The sequence below is a fragment of the Podarcis bocagei genome (assembly GCF_964188305.1).
Source record: "Podarcis bocagei genome assembly, chromosome: 14".
Lineage (NCBI taxonomy): Eukaryota > Metazoa > Chordata > Lepidosauria > Squamata > Lacertidae > Podarcis > Podarcis bocagei.
Genome location: NC_138139.1, coordinates 32,787,133 through 32,809,085, shown reverse-complemented (window position 1 = coordinate 32,809,085; position 21,953 = coordinate 32,787,133). Strand labels below are relative to the sequence as shown.

General features: G+C 46.3%; 2 protein-coding genes across 3 annotated transcripts in view; both read left to right on the top strand.

Moving 5' to 3' along the window:
• The window catches only part of CHTF18 (chromosome transmission fidelity factor 18), a 39,848-nt gene that overhangs the window by 415 nt on the left and 17,480 nt on the right, over positions 1-21,953 (top strand). Inside the window, exons 3-18 of one of the 2 annotated variants that reach the window (XM_081170849.1) lie at positions 1,694-1,957; positions 2,472-2,619; positions 4,573-4,771; positions 4,926-5,015; positions 5,606-5,658; positions 6,965-7,112; positions 9,752-9,964; positions 10,986-11,083; positions 11,927-12,050; positions 12,184-12,329; positions 13,502-13,595; positions 14,090-14,188; positions 15,106-15,236; positions 16,263-16,434; positions 17,873-18,097; positions 20,291-20,440. In XM_081170849.1, coding sequence (XP_081026975.1) covers positions 1,694-1,957; positions 2,472-2,619; positions 4,573-4,771; positions 4,926-5,015; positions 5,606-5,658; positions 6,965-7,112; positions 9,752-9,964; positions 10,986-11,083; positions 11,927-12,050; positions 12,184-12,329; positions 13,502-13,595; positions 14,090-14,188; positions 15,106-15,236; positions 16,263-16,434; positions 17,873-18,097; positions 20,291-20,440 — 2,354 coding nt within the window. Of the gene's footprint in view, positions 1-1,690; positions 1,958-2,471; positions 2,620-4,572; positions 4,772-4,925; positions 5,016-5,605; positions 5,659-6,964; positions 7,113-9,751; positions 9,965-10,985; positions 11,084-11,926; positions 12,051-12,183; positions 12,330-13,501; positions 13,596-14,089; positions 14,189-15,105; positions 15,237-16,262; positions 16,435-17,872; positions 18,098-20,290; positions 20,441-21,953 lie in introns of both variants that reach the window. The other variant, XM_081170848.1, reaches the window with a different exon arrangement.
• Positions 19,966-21,953, top strand: part of LOC308573668 (testis-expressed protein 2-like) — a 106,734-nt gene continuing 104,746 nt past the window's right edge. The window contains exon 1 of the mRNA XM_081170845.1: positions 19,966-19,981. The gene's annotated coding sequence lies outside the window, so the exon portion shown is untranslated. The remainder of the gene's footprint in view (positions 19,982-21,953) is intronic.

The following is a 21,953-nucleotide window of genomic DNA, read 5'->3' as shown; positions in this document are numbered from 1 at the left end:
TTGGGCTTGAAAAGGAGAGGCCGAAATGAGGGGGGGTGGGTCCTGTGGCTTTTTTGCAGCAACAGCAGCAAGACCGCCTGTTGCATTTACCGAACATAAGTATAACCAAGAGTAAAAACAATCCAAAATACTCACCAGTAGTATGTATTAAAGAACTCTACCAGTATACTTGGGGGACAGGTCCTGGCCCTGAGGAGGTTCCAGTCTAAAATTCAGCAGAGGGGGAAAGGCAGACCTGTCCCCAGTTACCAATTCTATACTGTACATGTCCACTTAGAAGTAAATCACATTTGGTTCAGTGGGGCTTTCTTCCAAGTAAATATATTTAGGATTTTATCCTCATTACATCAGCTCTGTTCTTGAACCCCATCATTACATCAGCAAAATAGTTTATAGATCTGCATAAACAAATAAACAGCAAAACTCCAAGCACTGTTCATAATAAAATAGTGGCTAAAACACAACTAAAATCCAGGGAACTTTAAAAAAAAAACCATAAAATCAGTGAAAACTTATTTAAACAGATTTCTAAAACAATGTGCAGGTGCAGCCCTACTAAAAGGCAGACTTCTTGTAAAATTGGAACAGATACTTTCTGACATTTCTAAAAATGCAAGTTCTGCAGATCAAAGCAGTCAAAGTGGTGCAGTCAATCTCAAGTATGGGCAACTCAACCCATAATGGACTTTATATGCAAATAGTAAAACCTTGAACTTGGCCCAGTAGCAAATTGTCTGCCAGTGCAGATCTTTGAGCACCAGTCTTCTTTGACGATCACACGTAGCAGAGAAAGATTGTCTTCTATGAACATGGTCTTAACGAGTCCGTAAGTGACAGTGGAGGCCAATTCTGGATCCACACGTCCTTCCGCAGTGGGGCATAGGTTTCCGCGTGGGAGTAGATTACAGTGAGGATTTGTCAGACATGCCTTCCTCTCGGCACATTTCTCCCTTTCGTCCTGAGTTTGAGTCTTCAAGGTCCTTGACACCTTTGGTAAAGGCCGTTCTCCAGTTGGAACGCTTGCAGGCCAGTGTTTCCCTGTTGTTGATGTTTGTACTACATTTTTTTGGATTTGCCTTGAGAGAGTCTTTAAACCTCTATTGTTGACCAACATTACGCTTTCCATTTTGAAGTTCAGAATAGAGTACAGTGGACCCTCTGGATACGAACTTGATTCATTCCGGGGGTCCTTCCGCAACCTGAAAAGTCTGTATCCGGAGGCACCGCTTCTGCACACATGCATGGTGCGATAGAGCACTTCTGCGCATGCGAGCGAGGCGAAACCCAGAAGTATACGGTTTATGTATCCGGAGGGATACATAAGTAGAGGTACGACTGTAGTTGCTTTGGAAGATGATAATCAGGCACCCAAACAACATGACCAGTCCAACGAAGTTGATGTTGGAGAATCATTGAGTTACCAATACTTGAACTACTGTGGTCAAGCTATAACAGTTACAGCTGTTGCTACCAGGTTTGGTACAGTTAATAGCAAATTTTATAGCAGCCCTTTTTTAGCAGAGTTCATCTCTAAATTACCTCACAGAGCTGGTATGGGACCCCACTGTAAGCCCTAATGGATCGTTAGATAATCTGACCTATTTCTCTTTTTTAAAAAAAGAAAGTTCTGCAGCGCTACCAGGTATGGCCAAAGTCATGCTCTCTGTGGTTTTTAACTCCTTTCTTTCAGAAGAAGCACATCCGGCACTCTCCCATAAAGTGTCCGAGTTCCGAAGCAGAAAGCGTACGTTTGAAGAGGCCCTCGCTGCCGGGGATTTGGTTAAGGGCTCCAGTCCTGTAGCTAGCCAGCCATGCGTGGGAAAGGCTTCTAAAGGCCAGGTCCTCTCTGAGGAGCCCGTCAAGCATCTTGGTCTGAAGTCTGGGAAGCGAGAATGCCTTGCAGCGGAGCCAGAAATCTCTCCAAGTCAGCTTCTCCAGGAGAATTCTGCTACTCATAGTAGGTTTTGCTGTGTGCTGTGAGTTTTTCATGCAAGTGGTGCTAATGTGCTTGATACCAGCTTGGCAGGAGATCATCTTATTTATATCCTGCTTTTCTTCTGCAGGACTCAGAGCAGCATAGTGTTTCGTTAGTCCTCCACTGTATCCTCACATGCCTGTGAGGTAGGCCAAGCTGAGGGACAATTACTGGCCCAAGACCATTCCATGGATGAGTGGAGGATTTGAGCCTGTGTCTCCCCAATCCTAGTCCAACACTAACCACTATACCCACTGTCCCTATAATGTGTGGGGGCAATAGGGTCTTTCCTAGCGCCATCTGTCAGGGACTCTTTAGCTGTGGTTCCTGCACTGCAGTGGGTTGGATTAGATGGCCATAGGGGTCGCTTCGTACTCTACAATTCTATGAGATCTTCTGGCACGTCAGTTTTCTTCCGGCTGCGGCATGCTATCCCTCTGAAGACCAATAGCCCGCATTGTTGTAATAGCTGTTCACCTCATTTTGGGTCTGACAGCTCCAAAGCCAAAGCGCCAACGGAGATTCGAAGTCGTGAAGAAGCTGGATTTTGGGACAGAGGAAGAGCGAGCCATCAAAGAGCCACTTCAGAATGGAGCATCTCTCCCTTGTCCTCCAGGTGCCAGTTCTGAACTGCAGGATGAAAGGTGAGCGTTCTGGTGGGAAGGGGGGAGAGCATTGTTGACTCAGTATGTTGCCCTCATTGCACAGTTTTCAAAATCTCAGTTAGCCCTGCTGAAGTAATTGAGGAGCCTTCTCTGACCACCTGGTGCCCTCCAGATATTTTTGTCTAAAATTCCCGCCAGCACAGCCAGTGGCCGGACATTATGGACGTCGTAATTTGACAGGTCTGGAGGGCACCAGGTTCTTGATTAAATAGTAGGGTGTTTTTTTGTTTTTTGTTTAGCTTTTATCAAGTGCCTAAAACTAGGCATTGTATGAAATATGTAGCATGACATGGGGTTGGTGGCTTAATCATAGAATCAATCAATATAAGAGTTGGAAGAGACCACAAGGGCCATTGAGTCCAACCCCCTGCCAAGCAGGAAACACCATCAGAGCACTCCTGACATATGGTTGTCAAGCCTCTGCTTAAAGACCTCCAAAGAAGGAGACTCCACCACACTCCTTGGCAGCAAATTCCACTGTCGAACAGCTCTTACTGTCAGGAAGTTCTTCCTAATGTTTAGCTGGCTCCTTGGTGATTTGCGGACTGTAATGTTGGTTCTTCCTATGATCATGGTTACCATCAGGTTATGACACAAGGATCTCAGGATGATACGATACTCTTTATTGTCATTGTCCCATACAGAACAAAGAAATTGAAAAAAATCTACATCAGACATTCAAAAACCAACAAGCCTGGTTAACTCCCTAAAAACTCTGATACCCCATAATTAAATACAATATACTCCCATAGAGACTACCTTACACTGCATTTAAAACCAAAATCACATTTGGATAGAAACTGTTTCTCAGGCAGCTAGTCCTAGTCTTTATAACCTTGTACCTTCTTCCAGAAGGCAGAAGCTGAAAAAGATAATTTCCGGGGTGTGCACTATCCTGCACTATCCCTGCAGCTTTCTTATAACAACATTTGCCAAGATGATTTGGGTAGTCCCAGCAACGTACAGGCTCCCCAGCTTGTTGTCCTCCAGATGGGGCCCTGAGGGGCGGGGGTTAGGGTCTCAGTTCAAAGAGAATAAAGCCTTTTACCAAAACACCTAAGAGAGCAAGGTTCAAGGTGCCTCATAATCTCAACAAGCCCAATGTGTAAAGCACAGAGAATCAGTCTAGGTCCTAAACATTATGCAGAAACATAGTCAGGAAACAACCTAAGGTCAATATCATAGGGAGTTCAGCAAGGAGGAGAGACCAGTATTGTTTACAGCAGAGGAAAGGTTAAAGATGGCCTTATATATGCCAGCCTCCTAGACCACACCCTAACCTCAGCTGCCTGCAGTGAAGGAGTGTCAGGGATTGTTTATGCACAAGTAGACCAACTCTGAATCCATAGACATAGGCTACATTGTCACTGACCTGGACCCAAAGCTTTTGATGCCAGCACTTCTTGAGAAATGGGTTGCTTCTCCACCTTCTCCTCTGACAGTTTCAGGGGTCTTCACCCAGAGGGATCTTCAATGGGATCCTCCACATTGGATTCAGAGGCACTGCCTGCTCCTCAAGGTCTTGTAGGACTTTGAGGTCCTCAACTCTGAGGACTTCATGTCTGGTGCCAGGTCAGCGTTAGGCATAACGCAACCCTGGAACACAGTAAAGTTTCAAACAAGTCTAGTGCTTGTACTTGTTCCCCAAAATCTGTTCCGACGTCATGTTTTGAAGGATGGTGTTGAATCCTCAGGGGAACTGGGTTTGCGTCTCCGCTCCTCCACATGCAGCTGCTGGGTGACCTTGGGCCAGTCACACTTCTTTGAAGTCTCTCAGCCCCACTCACCTCACAGAGTGTTTGTTGTGGGGGAGGAAGGGAAAGGAGAATGTTAGTCGCTTTGAAACTCCTTCGGGTAGTGATAAAGTGGGATATCAAATCCAAACTCTTCTTCTCTTATGATTCTTCTCCTTGTGTTTCCTGGACCTCAAAGGACTCACTTCGAAGCACTTGGGATCCCAGATGGCACAGGGGTGAGCGGCATGTTCCCACTGCATGTTACACCACCAGAAGAAAAATACAGCAGGAAGGTCCTCAAGCGACCGCCCATCCTGGGGGACTATATCAACGTGACCTCCACTGACGGCACCCGAGTCTTCATGGTTGTGAAGGATGATGGGATGGGAACGCAGGTACCAGCAGGACCAAGAAGCAGAGCTCTTCTACAGCTCGCTACATCCACCCTCTTCCTTTCACTGCTGAAGCTCAGGGGGAGGTGGGCAGTCTTCTATCCTCCTGACGAGACTGGCACTTAATTTGCATGGAAATCTGTTTTGCTTTCTGCAGCTCTCCAGCTCGGTTGGGTGGAACAGAGAGAGGCCGCTTCAGCTATTGGGCGTCCCATTCTCCTACGTAAAGGAACAAGTTACTGAAGAGGTATTGTCCTTTTGTGGTTTCAGATCCTTAGTTTGTTCTGATCCTGATAACTGTTGTTACCCAGTTCAGATGCAACAAGAAACTATGGTTAATTAAACCTTCAGTCGTGGTGCAACAAAAAGGGGAAGGGAAGTGCACGAGACCTGTGTGCATGTGAGTTTAATATGCTGAGATGTGTACCCAAACTGGGAGCTTTGACCTCTCCTGGTAGACGCATGCATCAGCCAAACCCCTTTTGAGCAAACCACAGTGGAGTGGAGCATGAGACAACATTGTGCTCCTGATAGCCCACTCAAAATGGAATGGAGAACAGCAATGAAGAACCTGTGGCTTTCCCTATGTCGTTGGTCTCCAGCTCCCAGGATGGCCCAGGATGATGGGAATTGTAGTCCCACTGCATCCAGAGGGCCACAGGTTCCACGTTCCTGAAGTACAGAATAGCTTCATCCAGTTCAGATTTTGCTTTTAAATGAAGGTGCACCTTAAAAGTGAAGGATGAAATTCTTGTCATGCAATACAAGCACACACTCTTCGTCCTCCACTACGTGAGTGTTTTTGCTTTTAGTTTTATATTCTCCTTTTCATTCCAGCGCCGGAGACAGATCCGTGAGTCTTCACAGAAGCTGATGGAGGTTCTGAACAGGTGGGCTTGGTGGTTCTTCCTCCTAAAGGCTTTTCTAGGGTAATAGGAAGCTGAATTATCCCAAGTCAAGCCATTGCTTGAAATAGGTCGGTATTACCTATGACAAAGGTGGGAAGCATTTTTGTTTATTTCTTTGCTTCAAGGACCACATTAGCTGGTAGGCAACATTCTGGGGGCTGCTGTCCAGTGATGGGTGAGACCAGAGGCAAAGTAGGTGGAGCAGTGATGGTGAGACTTTTGTACAGTAGGCTATATTAGAGCTGCGCAGAAGTCTTTGAGGTTTCTGTACACCCTCTCACATTGTGGTCCTCCATCCAAACCAGCAAGAGCTCAAGGACATATCACAGCCAGGCCAGAGCACTTGAAGAGGGGATGGAGGATAGGACTCGCAAATGAGTGTGGCCCAGGGAGAGTCCAAGGGCCAGATAAAGCCCTGGAGGGCCATATTCCCCCAGGTTGTCTATTCTGACTGGCAGTGGCTTTCACACACAACCTGGGACTTTCTACCACTCAACTAGAGCCCTTTCTCTCTTTCTCCTGGATTGGCAAATTCAGCCTTGGACAGCTATAAATACACAGGCAGAGACATGTAAGTTTGCTTGGATTCAGAACAGATAAAAGAAGGTTTTTCCTCATTCAGCACAGAGTTAAACTGTGGAAGTCGCTCGCACAGGAAGTAGTGATGGCCACCAACTTGGATGGCTTTAAAAGAAAATTGGACAAATTATTGGAGGATAAGGCTTTTGAAGGTTACTGGCCATGGTGGTTAGGCCAGAGGAAGGCAAACTAAGGCCTGGGAGCTGGATGCAGCCCACTCGCCTTCTCAATCCGGCCCGCGGACGGTCCGGGAATCAGCGTGTATTTACATGAGTAGAATGTGTGCTTTTATTTAAAATGCATCTCTGGGTTATTTGTGGGGCATAGGAATTCGTTCTCCCCCCCCCCACACACACACACAAATATAGTCCGGCCCACCACATGGTCTGAGGGACGGTGGACCGGCCCACGGCTGAAAAAGGTTGCTGACCCCTGGTTTAGGCTCTGCCTCCACAGTCTAGGGCAGCAATGCTTCTGTGGTTGCTGGCAACCACACGAGGGGAGTGGGCTCTTGTGCTCAGATCTTGTTTTCGGGTTTCCTATTGGGGCATCTGGTTGGGCATTGATGCTGGACTAGATGCTACGTGAGGCATTGGCCTGATGCAGCAGGATGTTCTAATAGATGAGCAGGAAGCTTTTGAGCTCTGCCAATAGGTAGTCTCCCCACCCAGCAATATAGTGCTTTCAAAGTAAGTCTTCCTTCTTGCAGGTGTCTTGGGGATGAGGAGACTCAGATGGAAGCCTCGGCCCCCAGTGAGGAAGAAGGGAAGTCTGGCGCAGTGGAAGAGGAGGCTCAGGGGTCCCTATGGGTTGATCGGTTCGCTCCCAGGCATTATGTGGAATTGCTCAGTGATGATGTAAGCGTTTCTCATCAACTGTTGCTCTTAGGGGGCACCATTTCTCCATGCAGCTTGCAGCTGCCTTGCAGAAGCGCAGCAGTTGCAGCTGAGTATAAAATTCCTCTAGGGAACCCGGATGTCCTTTCTAAGTTTCTAGTCCCTGTGGTGGTAAAGAAAAGCTTGAGGGGGGGAAAGGTCTGGTGAAAGTGGAAACTAAGAAGGTTTAATTGGAGACCGTTTTCCTTCATCGTTCAGTAGTGCTCCTGTAACACAGTTTTACCGCCAAACACATTCTGGAATAGTATATGATTGGAAGTTTGCATGTTCTCTCAGAAGCATAGAATCATAGAATCATAGAATCATAGAGTTGGAAGAGACCACAAGGGCCATCGAGTCCAACCCCCTGCCAAGCAGGAAACACCATCAGAGCACTCCTGACATATGGTTGTCAAGCCTCTGCTTAAAGACCTCCAAACAAGGAGACTCCACCACACTCCTTGGCAGCAAATTCCACTGTCGAACAGCTCTTACTGTCAGGAAGTTCTTCCTAATGTTTAGGTGGAATCTTCTTTCTTGTAGTTTGGATCCATTGCTCCGTGTCCGCTTCTCTGGAGCAGCAGAAAACAACCTTTCTCCCTCCTCTATGTGACATCCTTTTATATATTTGAACATGGCTATCATATCACCCCTTAACCTCCTCTTCTCCAGGCTAAACATGCCCAGCTCCCTTAGCCGTTCCTCATAAGGCATCGTTTCCAGGCCTTTGACCATTTTGGTTGCCCTCCTCTGGACACGTTCCAGTTTGTCAGTGTCCTTCTTGAATTGTGGTGCCCAGAACTGGACACAGTACTCCAGGTGTGGTCTGACCAGAGCAGAATACAGTGGCACTATTACTTCCCTTGATCTAGATGCTATACTCCTATTGATGCAGCCCAGGATTGCATTGGCTTTTTTAGCTGCCGCGTCACACTGTTGGCTCATGTCAAGTTTGTGGTCAACCAAGACTCCTAGATCCTTTTCACATGTACTGCTCTCAAGCCAGGTGTCACCCATCTTGTATTTGTGCCTCTCATTTTTTTTGCCCAAGTGCAATACTTTACATTTCTCCCTGTTAAAATTCATTTTGTTTGTTTTTGCCCAGTTCTCTAATCTGTCAAGGTCGTTTTGAAGTGTGATCCTGTCCTCTGGGGTGTTAGCCACCCCTCCCAGTTTGGTGTCATCTGCAAATTTGATCAGGATGCCCTTGAGTCCATCATCCAAGTCGTTGATAAAGATGTTAAATGAGACCGGGCCCAAGACAGAACCCTGTGGCACCCCACTAGTCACTCTTCTCCAGGATGAAGAGGAACCATTGATGAGCACCCTTTGGGTTCGGTCAGTCAGCCAGTTACAAATCCACTGATTATTAATTATTATTATTTTCATTTGTGAGTTGCCTAACATAGGGCAGCCTTTACACCAAAGCCTCCCTGCAAATTGCAAATTGGGGACAGGGCCTGTCCCCAACACAAAATGGGTAAAGCAGTTTGTTTCTAATGAAAGAACATGAGGATCTCCATCTACAGTGGTGCCTCACAAGACGAAATTAATTTGTTCCACGAGTTCTTTCGTCTAGCGAATTTTTCGTCTTGTGAAGCACGAAATCCCATAGGAATGCATTGAAATTCAATTAATGTGTTCCTATGGTCAAAAAAAGTCCAAACAAAGCCAAATTTGGTACAACAAGAGTTTATTAAGTGCTCTTTAAAGTCACACATACTGTAAAGAGCATTTCAAAAATTGAGGGACCAATAAATTAAGTTTCTAAACATGACAGAGAAACATTTAAAAATCAACAAAGTGTACAGTACATTTTCTAAGACTCTGGGGGACAACTCGAAGAAGGTTCCTCTTCCACTCTTTGCTTCTTGCTGAAGAACCCCCTCCTCAACTGTCCCCCTAGCCATCCACCACACAGAAATTCAAATCCAGAATTTTTTTAAAAAAACAGCAGAGTGGCCCAATGGTCACAGAAAACCATAAAAATGCAGAAAAAAAACACACAAGCTTCCAGATTCTTGCAAACCCCTCCCCTTGAATTCCAAACACCCCAACCCAAAATCCAAAAACCCCCCAAAAAGTTTTAAAAGTTTAACTACCACACCACGTTCTATGAGTTGCTCCTCGAAGTCAAGTCGCAACTGTATTAATGGTGTTAAGAAAAAGGAAGCAAACTTGCAAGACGTTTTCGTTTTTCGTCTTGCAAAGCAAGCCCATAGGGAAATTCGTCTTGCGAAGCAGCTCAAAAAACGGAAAACCCTTTCGTCTAGCAAGTTTTCCGTCTTGTGAGGCATTCGTCTTGCGGGGCACCACTGTATTTTAAGCCTTCTCAACCCCCCCCCTTTTTTTTACCTGAGTATTGCTGAGCATTTTACCTCAGTATTGCTACTTATTCATTGCAATTTGCCGGGAGGCTTTGGTGTAAAGGCTGCCCTATGTTAGGCAACTCACAAATGAAAATAATAATAATTAACATAAGCAGTTGGGTCACCACCGAAAAGGCCCTCTTTATCATAAGTGGTACTCAGAGGAGGGCCTCTGAACCTGACTGGAAATTTCTTTGTGTTTTGCCTCATTTGAGGAAGGTTGTCCTGACCCTCTTCTCTCTCCCCCCTCAGTACACAAACCGCTGCCTTTTGAAGTGGCTCAAGCTTTGGGACACGGTTGTGTTTGGGAAGGAGAAGCCCACCAAGAAGCCCAAGACAAGCGCCGAGGCTCACCAGACATCCAGGCACCCCAAAGAGCAGCAGAGCAAATGGAAGAGCAAAGCCCAGTTGACAGAAGAGGCCCTGGAGGCCGAGCTGGACCATCACAACCGACCAAAATACAAAGTGAGGGAGGCTGGCTGCGGTGGAGAAGGGCGTTGGGGCCAGGGGGTTGTCCACATGGATCCTGTAGGCAGCTGGGCAACTTCTAGGGCACTTGCAAAAGGTCTCAGCAAATATCCCCTCAAAAATCCACAAGAGGCTGTTTGCTTGGCCTAATTGTTTTCAGTTTACACTGCCTTGGCCTCTCACAGTAAACGCATAGCAGGCAGATCCGGAAAGGCCCGGAAAAGTCCTACGGAAAGGCAAACAGCTGCAGTTGTTGATGTTCTAAGTGTGGAGGAAACAAGAGGGGTGACCTCTCTTTGGAATACCCTTCTCCACCGAGGGAGTAGGTGCAAAATGGAAAGCCAGTGCAGTGATTAAAAGTTGCAAAATGAATGCGCAGGCAGATCCCATGCATATTTATCCACACGCATCCCACACTAGAAGTTGTGGATATCCAGTGACGCTGAACGTTGGGAAATTCAGGGCAGATAAATGAAAGGACTTTTCATGCAGCACAGAGTTAAACTCTGGAGCTCGCTCCCACAGGAGGCAGGATTTGCCACCAACCTAGATGGCTTTGAAAGAGGATTAGACAAATTCATGGAGGAGGCTTTTGAGGGCTACTCACCACAGTGACTATGCTCTGCCTTCATGGTTTCAGGCAGTGATGATTCTGAATCCCTGTTGCTGGAACCACAGGAGGGGAGAGACTTGTGCCCAAGTCCTGCTTGTGGGTTTCCCAGAGGCATCCAGTTGGCCACTGTAAGAACAGGATTCTGGACTAGTTGGGCCACTGGCCTGATCCAGCAGACTGTTCTTCTGTTCTTAACCTCTTACACTACAAAAATTGGAATAGGAGCTTAGATCCACACCTGGTCATAACAAAGTGAAAGTTGAGGCTGACCCTACCATGGATAAAATGTTTGGGGAATATGTTCTAACTCCTTTTTTCCTTTTAAGGTGCAAAAAGTGCTTGCAAGGTTTGCTGTAAAGCCCCGGATTTTGATGTTATTGTGGCTTTTCTCTTTGTTGCCTGCAGGTTGCCCTCCTGTGCGGACCACCCGGCCTGGGGAAGACCACTTTGGCTCACGTCATTGTGAAACATGCTGGGTACAATGCAGTGGAGATGAATGCCAGGTGAGCCAGCCAAGGAGCTTTTTGCCTTTCTCTGGGTTCCCTGCCACCTGCAGTTCTGGTACATTCAGGCTAAACCACTGTGAGACTACAAATGCACTATGACTAGAGTACTAGATGCAGGCGTCGCAGGTTCATGTCCCCTCTAGGCCCTGTGGGTGACCTTTTGGAGGCTCAGTTGTTTCCTTGTCACATCTGTGAAATGGGTGCAAGTCATGACATAAGTTACAGGCTTGGCTTAAGCCACCTTACAGGCTGTATTCCTTTATTTCATATGTGGGGAACCTTTGGTTCAGTACAACCTGAACTACAACTTCCATCATCCCTGGTCGTTGGGCATGCTTGCTAGGCCTGATGGGAGTTGTAGTTCAGGTTGTACTGAACCAAAGGTCCCCCACGCCTGCTTTATTGCAGAGTAACAAAAGGACAAGATCCTGCCTCGGGGAGTTCAGAATCTAATATTTGACAGCAGGAGCAACAAAGGAAGGCAAGGCAAGGAAGCAGTGTGTGGTTTCAGGTGTACGTGATCGGATTAGATTTACACAGTAGGGCATGAGAGGTGGTAGGCTGAGCCAAAGGCTTCACCGAAATGTTGGGTTTTCAGAAGGAATTTTAAAGTAGCATGAAAGGTGCCACTACGCAGCTCTCCTGGGAGACAATTCCAGCAGTTCTGTATCAGGCCCCTCCCCAGAAAAGGGGCCAACTTTGGATCCAGCAGCTGTTGGGAGATTCAGGACAGATAAAAGGAAGTACTTCTTAATGCTGAGCGTAGTTAAATTGTGGAATTCAATTATCCACCATCGGCGCACTTCTGCCAACCATTCTGAGGCAAGGTTTTTGTTTCAGCGATGACCGTAGCCCTGATGTCTTCAAAACGCGGATTGAAGCAGCCACCCAGATGAAGTCTGTGCTGGGAGCCAACGAGAAGCCCAACTGCCTGATTATTGATGAAATTGACGGGGCTCCTATGGTGAGAGAGAATTTCTTCATGTAAGGTGAAGAGTGTTGTGTTGGCCATGAGGTGACCCCCATCCCTTCCCCACCAAGAATTTACCTTTCCTTCTGTTCTGTTCTGTTCTGTTCTGCCCTGTTCTCTTCTTCAGGCATCCATCAATGTGCTGTTGGGCATCATCAACCGTAAAGCAGCAGAGGTGGAATCGGGCGGGAGTACCAGCGGGGCAAGCGGCAAGAAGAGGCGAAAAGAAGGGGGGCTCCTTCTGCGGCCAATCATCTGCATCTGCAATGACCAGTAAGTGGGCAAGTGTGGCATAGTGGTCAGACTAGGACCTGGGGGAGACCAGGGTTCAAATCCCCACTGGGTTGTGAAGCTCACCGGGTGACCTTGAGCAAGTCACTGCCCTCAGCCCAACCTACCTCACAGGGTTGTTGTGGGGATTAATTCAGATGGGGAAGAACCACATACGCCACCTTGAGCTTGGAGAAAACAGTTGGATATAAATGCAACCAAATAAATAAATTCACACATATGGGAGCATGGCCACACTAGCTGTTCGGAGGTTGAAGCAAAGCATGGGAATGACATTGGTCATCTTGACTGGTTACTGTTTATTGGTAGGGACCTAAAAAGCTTCATTTCCCACATTAGGCCTGCCAGATCTTGAGGAGAAACGTCTCCTGAATTTTCAAAGCTGAAACTTGAAAATCCCATTATTAGATTTCAAACCCTGAACATGTGTATCTTTTGTGTCACTCCCACCCACCCTTTGATTTCTGTATTCTTCTGTCTCTGGACTAAAAGCCCTCTCTCCCCTCAGCCCTGACCAACTCTACTCTCAGAACCTTTTTGCCCACCACACTGACAGCCAGAAACTTGTACTACATACAAATTAGAGATGAGGAAGAATGGCCAACTAAACTGTTGGACTATGCCAAAATGGCAAAACTGACAGAAAAGCTCAGGAACCAAGAAGACCAAAACTTCAACAAAGAATGGGAAAATTTTATAATTTACTTGAGAGACCACCATTAGCTGATGAAAACATTAGCAGGATTACAATAACAATTGTAACGTAGAAGATACTATGTTCAAAATTTAGAGACATAAAATTTGGATGATGAAATAATATGCAGTTGAAAAGGTTTATAAGATTCAGACAAATCTATAAATACGGATATTGCCATTTTGTATTGTTATAACTCTACACTTGTAAAATAAAATAAAAAATATTTCGGAAAAACAAATTGGAGATGAGGGTACAAATGAAACAGATTCCACTCCGAAAGCAATGTCCTAAATCCCCGGCATGCTTTGTGATGAGCATATCTCGTGAGTATCTGTGTTAGGCCCATCCATAGTTTTGCAACTCAGCCTCTGGCGGCAGGCCCTGTACTGTGCTTAACTCAGGACTCCTTTCGTTATTTCCCTGCCAATATACATCTCTGCCTCTTCTCCTTTTCTAGGTACGTCCCTTCTCTTCGTCTGCTGAGACAACAAGCCTTCCTTCTCAACTTCCCCTCAACGGCGCCATCCAGGCTGGTCCAGAGGCTGCACGAAGTAAGATCCAAATCCAAAATAATTTATTCTTCCGTTGCCTTGGGACTATACTTCCCTGCAGCATGAACTTTGTACCTGTGTCAGCATTTAAAAACTCACCTGGCCTGGTGGCTCTTTCTGTGGTGAGGAACATGGCCGCCAGGCAAGCAATCCAGGGAAGCTTGGCAAAAGCTAGCTCACTTCTTCATTATGTTTCTTTATTATCCATTCAGTTTTATTATTTTTAATAAATACTTTACACAGTTTTGTATAGGCCGCTTAGGTCTTTGTTAATTAAGCAGTATATGTTTGGAAAGTTGATTCGACTTTTAATCTATTTTTACTCTGTTGTTATTTTATCTTTTTGAAAGTCTTAAAATATAAGGGTTAATTTTTCATAGTGCTAATTTTATTATACTTAACTTTTCTGCAAACTGCTTTGAGGTTTTTTTAAAAACAACAATTAAGTGTTCACATGTGCAGCTGCCTCTAATATACATATTTTTGTATTTCAGATCACTGTTAAGCAAGGGATGAAGGCTGACACAGGGGCCCTCTTGGCATTGTGTGAAAAGGCAGAGAATGACATTCGCTCTTGTATTAACACCCTGCAGGTAACTTCACATGCCCCACTTTCATCTTTTATCAGGGGTGGAGGAGAATTTCTATTTTGTTTGCATTTTAATGAGGGACCACTTCATTCTCACTTCAAGAATCTATGCACAAACCAAAACTTTGCCCTTCTTTGAAATTCACACTTGCCTGAGTTTTGTGATGCAGTTCTCTATTTGATTAACAACAACAAAGGCACAGAAGTGCATATATTAGCGGGAAATGTGTATAAAAACACATACCGTATTTTTTGCTCTATAAGACTCACTTTTTCCCTCCTAAAATGTAAGGGGAAATGTGTGTGCATCTTATGGAGCGAATGCAGGCTGCACAGCTATCCCAGAAGCCAGAACAGCAAGAGGGATTGCTGCTTTCACTGCGCAGCGACACCTCTTGCTGTTCTGGCTTCTCAGATTCAGAATATTTTTTTCTTGTTTTCCTCCTCCAAAAACTAGGTGCATCTTGTGGTCTGGTGCATCTTATAGAGCGAAAAATACGGTATTTTGGTGAAAATCACATTAAAATGTGCACTGTTAGGGAGGAATTGCTTTCAGAAAAACGTGTGTAGTAATCAAAGCTGCAAAGAAGAATGTGTTTATTAGGAGAACTTTGCACCAAAATGCCAAGGAATTTTCATGAGAGAGAGAAATAAAATAAATAAAAACGTAAAAATTATTTGTGACTGGCCCACGAGCATCCCGTGAGTTTTATGGCTGAATGGGGATTTGAACCCGGGTCTCTCCCAGGTCCCCTTCCCGCCTTAACCACTGTAGCACATTACCACTTTATTGCAAACTGATGTGAAAATGTGGAGAACTGAAATTATGCTTAGTAAAAGGGGAAACCTGGAGAGTCTGAAATTGACAGGCCTGTCAACCCCATTCCATGTCCTCAAATCTCCCTGTGTTGTCTTTTTAAGTTCCTGCACAGTCGAGGTAAGAAGGAACTGAACGCGAGGACCGTGCAGACCACGCAGGTTGGCTCTAAAGACCAGAACAAAGGGCTGTTCTCCATCTGGCAGGAGATCTTCCAGCTTCCAAAAGTGCAGAGGTGAGGAGGGGGAGCTTCTGCGCTTCATTCGGCAGATCCTTTAGAACTTAAGAGGAGCCCATTGGATCAGGCCAATGGCCCATCTAGTCCAGTGTCCTGTCCTCATAGTGGCCACACAGGTAACAGGGGAAACCCTCAAGGAGGACCCAAACTATAAAAAGCACGCTCTCCTCCTGTGGCTTCCAGCAACTGGTATTCAGAAGCATTACTGCTTCCAGTCATGGAGGCAGAGCATAGCCATCCTGGCTGGTAGCCATTGATAGTCTTCTCCATGGACTTGTCTACTCCTCTTTTAAAGGCATCTAGGTTGGTGGCCATCGCTGCCTCCTGCGGAAATGAGTTCTACAGTTTAACTATGCGGTGCATGAAGATGGACTTCCTTTTATCCATCCTGAATCTCCAAAAACATTCAGCTTCATTGGCTGCCCACCAGTTCTAGTGTTACAAAGGGGGGGGGGTATCTGGCCACTTTCTCCATGCCAATTTGTCCCTTCCAAGATGCATTTTGGGGTATATTTCTTAATAGAAGTGCAAAAATGCACCAGGTTTTAAGACTGCAAGGGATTTTGCAAACTGAACTAATGTTTTCCAGACATGACATCTTTATTTGATTTTTTTCCCTTTTAATTATGTTATTTAGACCATTAAAAGCTGCAGATTCTTTTTTTCCTGATGTTTGTGCATGGAGGACCTGTATTTGGTATAACAGTGTGAGATAAATTTTAAAATTATTTATTTGGCAATGCTTAAATACCGCTTAGAATTTAAGTGGATTACGTAAAGTAGTATGCTATACGGTATTGATTCTTTTTAAAATGGTGATTAAAAATTATGGAAATATAACATAAATTATTTGTTTAGAAAACAAAAGTACATAATGAGATCACATCTCCACATTTTGACAACTGCAAAGTTCACTGTTGCTTGATTTCCCCGCCGCCGCCGCCTTTCCCTCCCACCCACCATGGGGAAGCTTTAAACTGCATGACCAGTCTTAACCCTTCTGCTTCCTGCTTCTGTTCCAAGGCAGAGAATCGGTTTGGACCCTTCAATTCCGGCTCACCTCCTTGCTAACGGGGGCGATGACAACCTGTTCCATGCGACCTCAGCTAGAGCTTCCCTTAATCCAAATGCCCAAAGGTTTCACCACATCCTGCATCTAAGCATGTCCTCAGGAGAACATGAAAAGCTTACCCAGGCATGTAGTTTGTTTTTCATTTTTCGCTTTGGTGTGAGAAAGCAAAATTCAGACCACTAGTTCAGATCCTTATCTCCCCATGTCCTTCCCATCCCCAAATATATATTACCAAGAGCTTGGGGCAAGTTATAATATTTAAGAAACAGAAATATATGGTATATAAAAAAATTGTCCAGTAGCACCTTAGAGACCAACTAAGTTTGTTCTTGGTATGAGCTTTTGTGTGCATGCACACTTCTTCAGATACAGAGGCACGCAAAATTATAATGACTTGAAGACATTCAGAACTTAGAAAAACATTACATGTGGATTTCAGCATTGCACCATCTTTCAAAAGCTTATTCAATTAAAAGCTGTGATTCTGAAAGTTGGTCAGGCTCTGAATTTGGTGAAGCTCATACAGATGAAAAGCCCAGAGCTGTAGGGTAGCCTCTGTGAATGCCTTTCAGTGTTGCATTTGGGGGTTGCAGTTCAACAAAAGATACTGGCTGACACCTTGGCCACATTCACACCATACATTCAAAGCGGTATGATACTGCTTTATACAGACATGGGCTCCCCCCCCCCCCCAGTATTGCTATGAGTTTGTGGGGTGCCCGGACTCCCTGCTTCTAATTCATGGACACTCCTTCTAATTCCTGGGTGACAGGCACTGGATTTAGCATTTTAAAGGAAAGCCAGATTGGCTTCCCATGTTCAAGTGATCATCTGATCATCTCCATTAAGGAGAACAAAAGGAAAGGGATGAGCCATTAGAAATCTCACCAGAGAGAGCAGGAACTCCTTCAGATCAGACTTACTTAGAATACAAAAGGCTGCTGTGGCTAGGTGAGAAGGTAGAACCTCTTGGGCTGTCAATGCTTTAAGCCCCTCCATCGTAGGCTAAGATGGTAAAGGTAAAGGGACCCCTGACCGTTAGGTCCAGTCGTGACTGACTCTGGGGTTGCGGCACTCATCTCGCTTTATTGGCTGAGGGAGCCGGCATACAGCTTCTGGGTCATGTGGTCAGCATGACTAAGCCGCTTCTGGCGAACCAGAGCAGCGCACGGATGGTATATACATGTAAATAAATCATATGAAGATGCCACAATTTCTGTTGTGCCTCATTTCCAAAGGAAACATGAACCCTGGAACTTTGCACCACTCAGAAATTGGGGTAGCATGCAACAATGTCTTGGAAGCTGTATTTTGTTGAAGGCTCTGAGAGGAATTGAACTACAATTCCAAGAGTGGTTTAACGGTCAGTCCTTCTCACAGGGAACTCAGGGAATTGTAGCTCCATGGGGGGGGGGAGGCGGGATAGGGTGTCTCCTAGCAACTCTTGGGGTGCTTAACAAGCTACATGTCCCAGAATTCTTTGGCGGTGAGCCATGACTGTTTCACAAGTGCATTATGGTTCATGGTTGCGACTGTGGCTTGTCTCTGCTTTCCTTGGCAGGGCTTGTACGACAACTTTCTGAACATGAAGATAAAGGACTCCGCCTTTGACTCGCTCTGCCTGGCCTTGGAGTGGCTGGGCTTCTCCGACCTGGTGAACAAGGCAGTCCTGCACAGGCAGAACTTCCAGCTCATGCGCTACTTGCCCTTCCTCCCCGTCACTTTCCACTTGCTCTTTGCCGCTTCCAGCGTTCCCCGCCTGGCCTACCCCAACAGCCAGCACGAGGCATGTATTGAGAGAGGAGTGGTCGTGGGCAGAGCCAGGTGTCGCAAGCCAAGCGGTGCTGTCTTGGAGGGGGTGGGCAGATCCTGTGGGGAGGGCGAGAGATCAGGGAGCTGGAACTCCCAGGGGGGCCCAGTTGGAATGAAAAGGAAGAGGCAGGGTGTGTGGAGCTTGTTGGAGTTTACACTTAGCCATGCAGTTCACCTGCAGTCCCTTTAACCCTAGCCTGGCCTATGCATTGCTCAGATTCATGCATTGAAGAGCTTGGCAGAACCCAAAACCTGAGTTTGAGTTCATCCAGGAATGTGAGACTTCTCTGCACTACAGTAGTACCTCGGGTTACAGATGCTTCAGGTTACGCGATTTCGGGTTGCACACCGTGCCGAACCTGGAAATACCAGAATGGGTTACTTCCAGGTTTCAGTGCTCACGCATGCGCAGAAACGCCAAGTCGCAACCCACGCCTGCGCAGACGCAACGCTGCAAGTTGCAAACACTGCGGGTTGCGAACGTGCTTCCTGCACGGATCACGTTAGCAACCCGAGGTTCCACTGTAGTTGTATTTCTTTATGCTCTGAGGCAGCAAGGTGCTACAGTATTGAGAATCGTCCAAGAATCATTACTTAGGTAACCTGTTGCAGACTTTGAAGAACTATTAATAGCTGAGGAAGTCCTTCGGGGCGAAACAAGGAAATAATCCTGAAACCTTGTTCTACCCTCTACTCTACCCAGCTGCCTGAGCCATCCTGCCTGTGTCTGCTGCCTGTGCTAGCCAGACTCATCAGCTGTATTGTCTGTAACATTCCAGGGACTTTTCCTTAACCACATTCAAGGACTGTAACATATAAACTAAAATAAGAATGTACAGTACAACCTCTACTTACAATCATAATTCGTTTCAGAGGCCTGTCCGCTGGGCAAAATCGGACGCTAGTAGCGGTGCCATTGTGCGCGTGCGCATTCAGTGGCAGCGCACTTCTGCGCATGCATAGACGACGGGAGCGGCTTGTGTGCACGCGCAGATACAGAATCTGCTTCTGTGCATGTGCGAATCGTGGCAAACCCAGTGTTTACTTCCAGGTTTGCCGCAATTGCAACTTGGAACGTCCGCAAGAAGAGGCGGGTGTAAGTCGAGGGTCCAATTTATGAAGAAAGGAAGAAATATATCTTCATTGGATTTAATAAAATAGATTATATACCTTGCTTAAGGATTGTTTATGGTATACATCCTGGACTTGATTTGTATGATAGGAAGTAACCGGTAAAGAAATTTGTTACAAACATTACCACTCAGCCTGTTGCACTCTATTGCATCTGCGTAACAAGGTATTGTATTTGTTTTGACCCTGAGGCAGCAAGGGGCATCCTAATTAATCCTGAGTCCAGGCTTGTTCAGTTTTCTCCTTGATCCTGGAGCTTACCAGTTTCCAAAGCTGGTGTACCTACTATCGTCATCGCTCAGTGGCCCAGCACCTTGTTTTGCATGAAGAAGTTCCCAGGCTCAATTCCCAGTATCTCTGTGGACAAATAACTGACTAGGTACAAAGCAGTTTCCTTCGTGCATAAGTTCTGCTAGGCCAGGGGTCTGCAACCCGCGGCTCCGGAGCCGCATGTGGCTCTTTTACACCTTTGCCGCGGCTCCGGGGCGGATACTAGTGAAGGGAGGAGGCGCATTGTGCGCCCCGACACTCCCCACTGTGGCGGGTGCTGTACTGGCTGTGACGTCGCATGGGGGCGGTGCGTGCGTTGTCATGCACCGTCCCGACGTCACCTTCCCGCCCGCCCGATACATTGTAAGGGGCATGTATGCTGGTCACGGCATTGAAAGGGGGCATGTACGCTGGTCACTGTTTTGAAGGGGAGGGAAGAACACACACACACAAAAAGGTAACTTGTTAATTTAACGTTTATTTCTATGAGGAGGAGTAATTCTGAGGGGTCAAACAAAGAAATAATTTTTAAAAAGTGTCAAAAAGGTTATTTTTATAATGACGAGTTTTGCGGCTCCCAGTTTTTTTTCCTTCGGAAACGGGTCCAAGTGGCTTTTTTTGTCTTAAAGGTTGCAGACCCCTGTGCTAGGCTGACCTTTCACATCTTGCTGAAGTTGCCCTGTCTGTCAACATTCCATGTCATGATGATAAAACGTAACTTGGAGACTGACAGCTCACTAGTGCCGCTTGTTTTGTTTTTCTCAAGTCCCTGGTGAAGCTGACTCAGATGCAGAACCTCATTGCTTCCATGATGTCTGGGATCACGCCAACCTCCCGCAGCCGTGCTGGACCGCAATCTCTCGTCCTTGAGGCCCTTTGCCTCCTCTTGGAGATTATCTCACCGAAACTGAGACCGGTAAGGAAGCCCTTCTGTTATGAGAATTTTATTTTCATCATCATAGATATGTGATTTATTGCCCACCCCCTTACCCTAAGGTCCCAGGACTGATCACAGCCATTTAAAATACCATATAAACCACAGTTTAATACAAATTACATTCACAAAAGTAGTCTGGGTCATAAAACTATACATCACATGTGTCAAAGGCCCAGGGTAAACAGGCACATCTTTACCATACCGCCAAAAACTGCATAATGAAGTTCCCAGACGTGCATCTGTGGGAAGGAAGTTCCACAACTTGGTGACTGTCACAGAGAACACCCTCTCACTGGCCATCTCTACCCCGGCTGCTGAGGGTGGTGGAACTGCCCAGTTCCTATCCCCGAGTGCCCCTTAGGCCTCAAACATTCCCTGTGACTATGAAAACTGGGAATTTTGGACTACAACTCCCATCAGCTCTAGTCAGCACAGCCATTCTGACTGTGGCCATGCTCGCTGAGGCTGATGGGAGTTGTAGTTCAAAACATCCGGAGGCCACTGGGTTGGTGAAGGCTGCTTTCCTAGGCATGGCAGTCGATGTTAGTTTGGTGAGTCTCCCCATCCCACAGGCTTCATTCGTCACCCTTTGAAACCCCTGTGTCCCTTGCCAGCTGCTTTTGTTTGCCACGTGAGGATTGCCTGCCCATTCCTGAAACAGTGAGCAAAGGACACCCTCCCTGCCCAAGTGGACTGCCAAGGCCATCCCGTCCCGGTCCTCTGTCCTGAGCTTTACCTCAGGGGACCTTCTTGCGTTGCAAGGCTAAAGGGGACAGTTATGCAAGTGCTGGCAGAAGCAAAGACCTGAAGGGAAACAATTAATTCCGTGGATGAGATCTGTACCCGAAAAAATAAAATGACAGCAGGTGTCCTGTCCTGTCCTTCTCTCCCCCGCCATCCTGTTTGTGTCACAAAAATCTTTTGTCTGCTTGGTGTCCATTGCCCTTCAAATCATGGTACATGAACAGGCTGTTGGGAATCTTTGAAGGTCAAAAAAGAAGTAGCAGGCATGGCTTGCTTGAGTCCTTTGGGCCTCGTTGCTTACACTGCGCATAATGCTTGAAGCACTCTGAGGCTGGTAGCAGAGTGGCCGTTCTCCTGGCACATCTGCATCTGATGGGTGTAACTTTGGAACTCGCTCCTGCAGGAGGCAGGGATGGACTCCAACTTGGATGGCTTTAAAAGAGGGTCAGAGGAATTCATGGAGTAGGAATCTGACACAGTGGCTATGCCCTGACTCCCTGGTTGGAGGCAGCAGTACTTCTGAATACCAGTTACTGGAAACCACAGGAGGGGAGAGGGCTCAAATCCTGCTTGCTGGTTTCGCATTGGGGCATCTGTTTGGCCACTGTGAGAACAGAACTTGATGGGCCATTGGCCTGATCCAGCAGGCTCTTCTTACATTCATATGTGATGAAATTCTTAACAGCGGAACAGAGATTTTAGATCAGGTGTAGGGAGGAACAGCTCCCTAGCACATTGGCCATGCTGG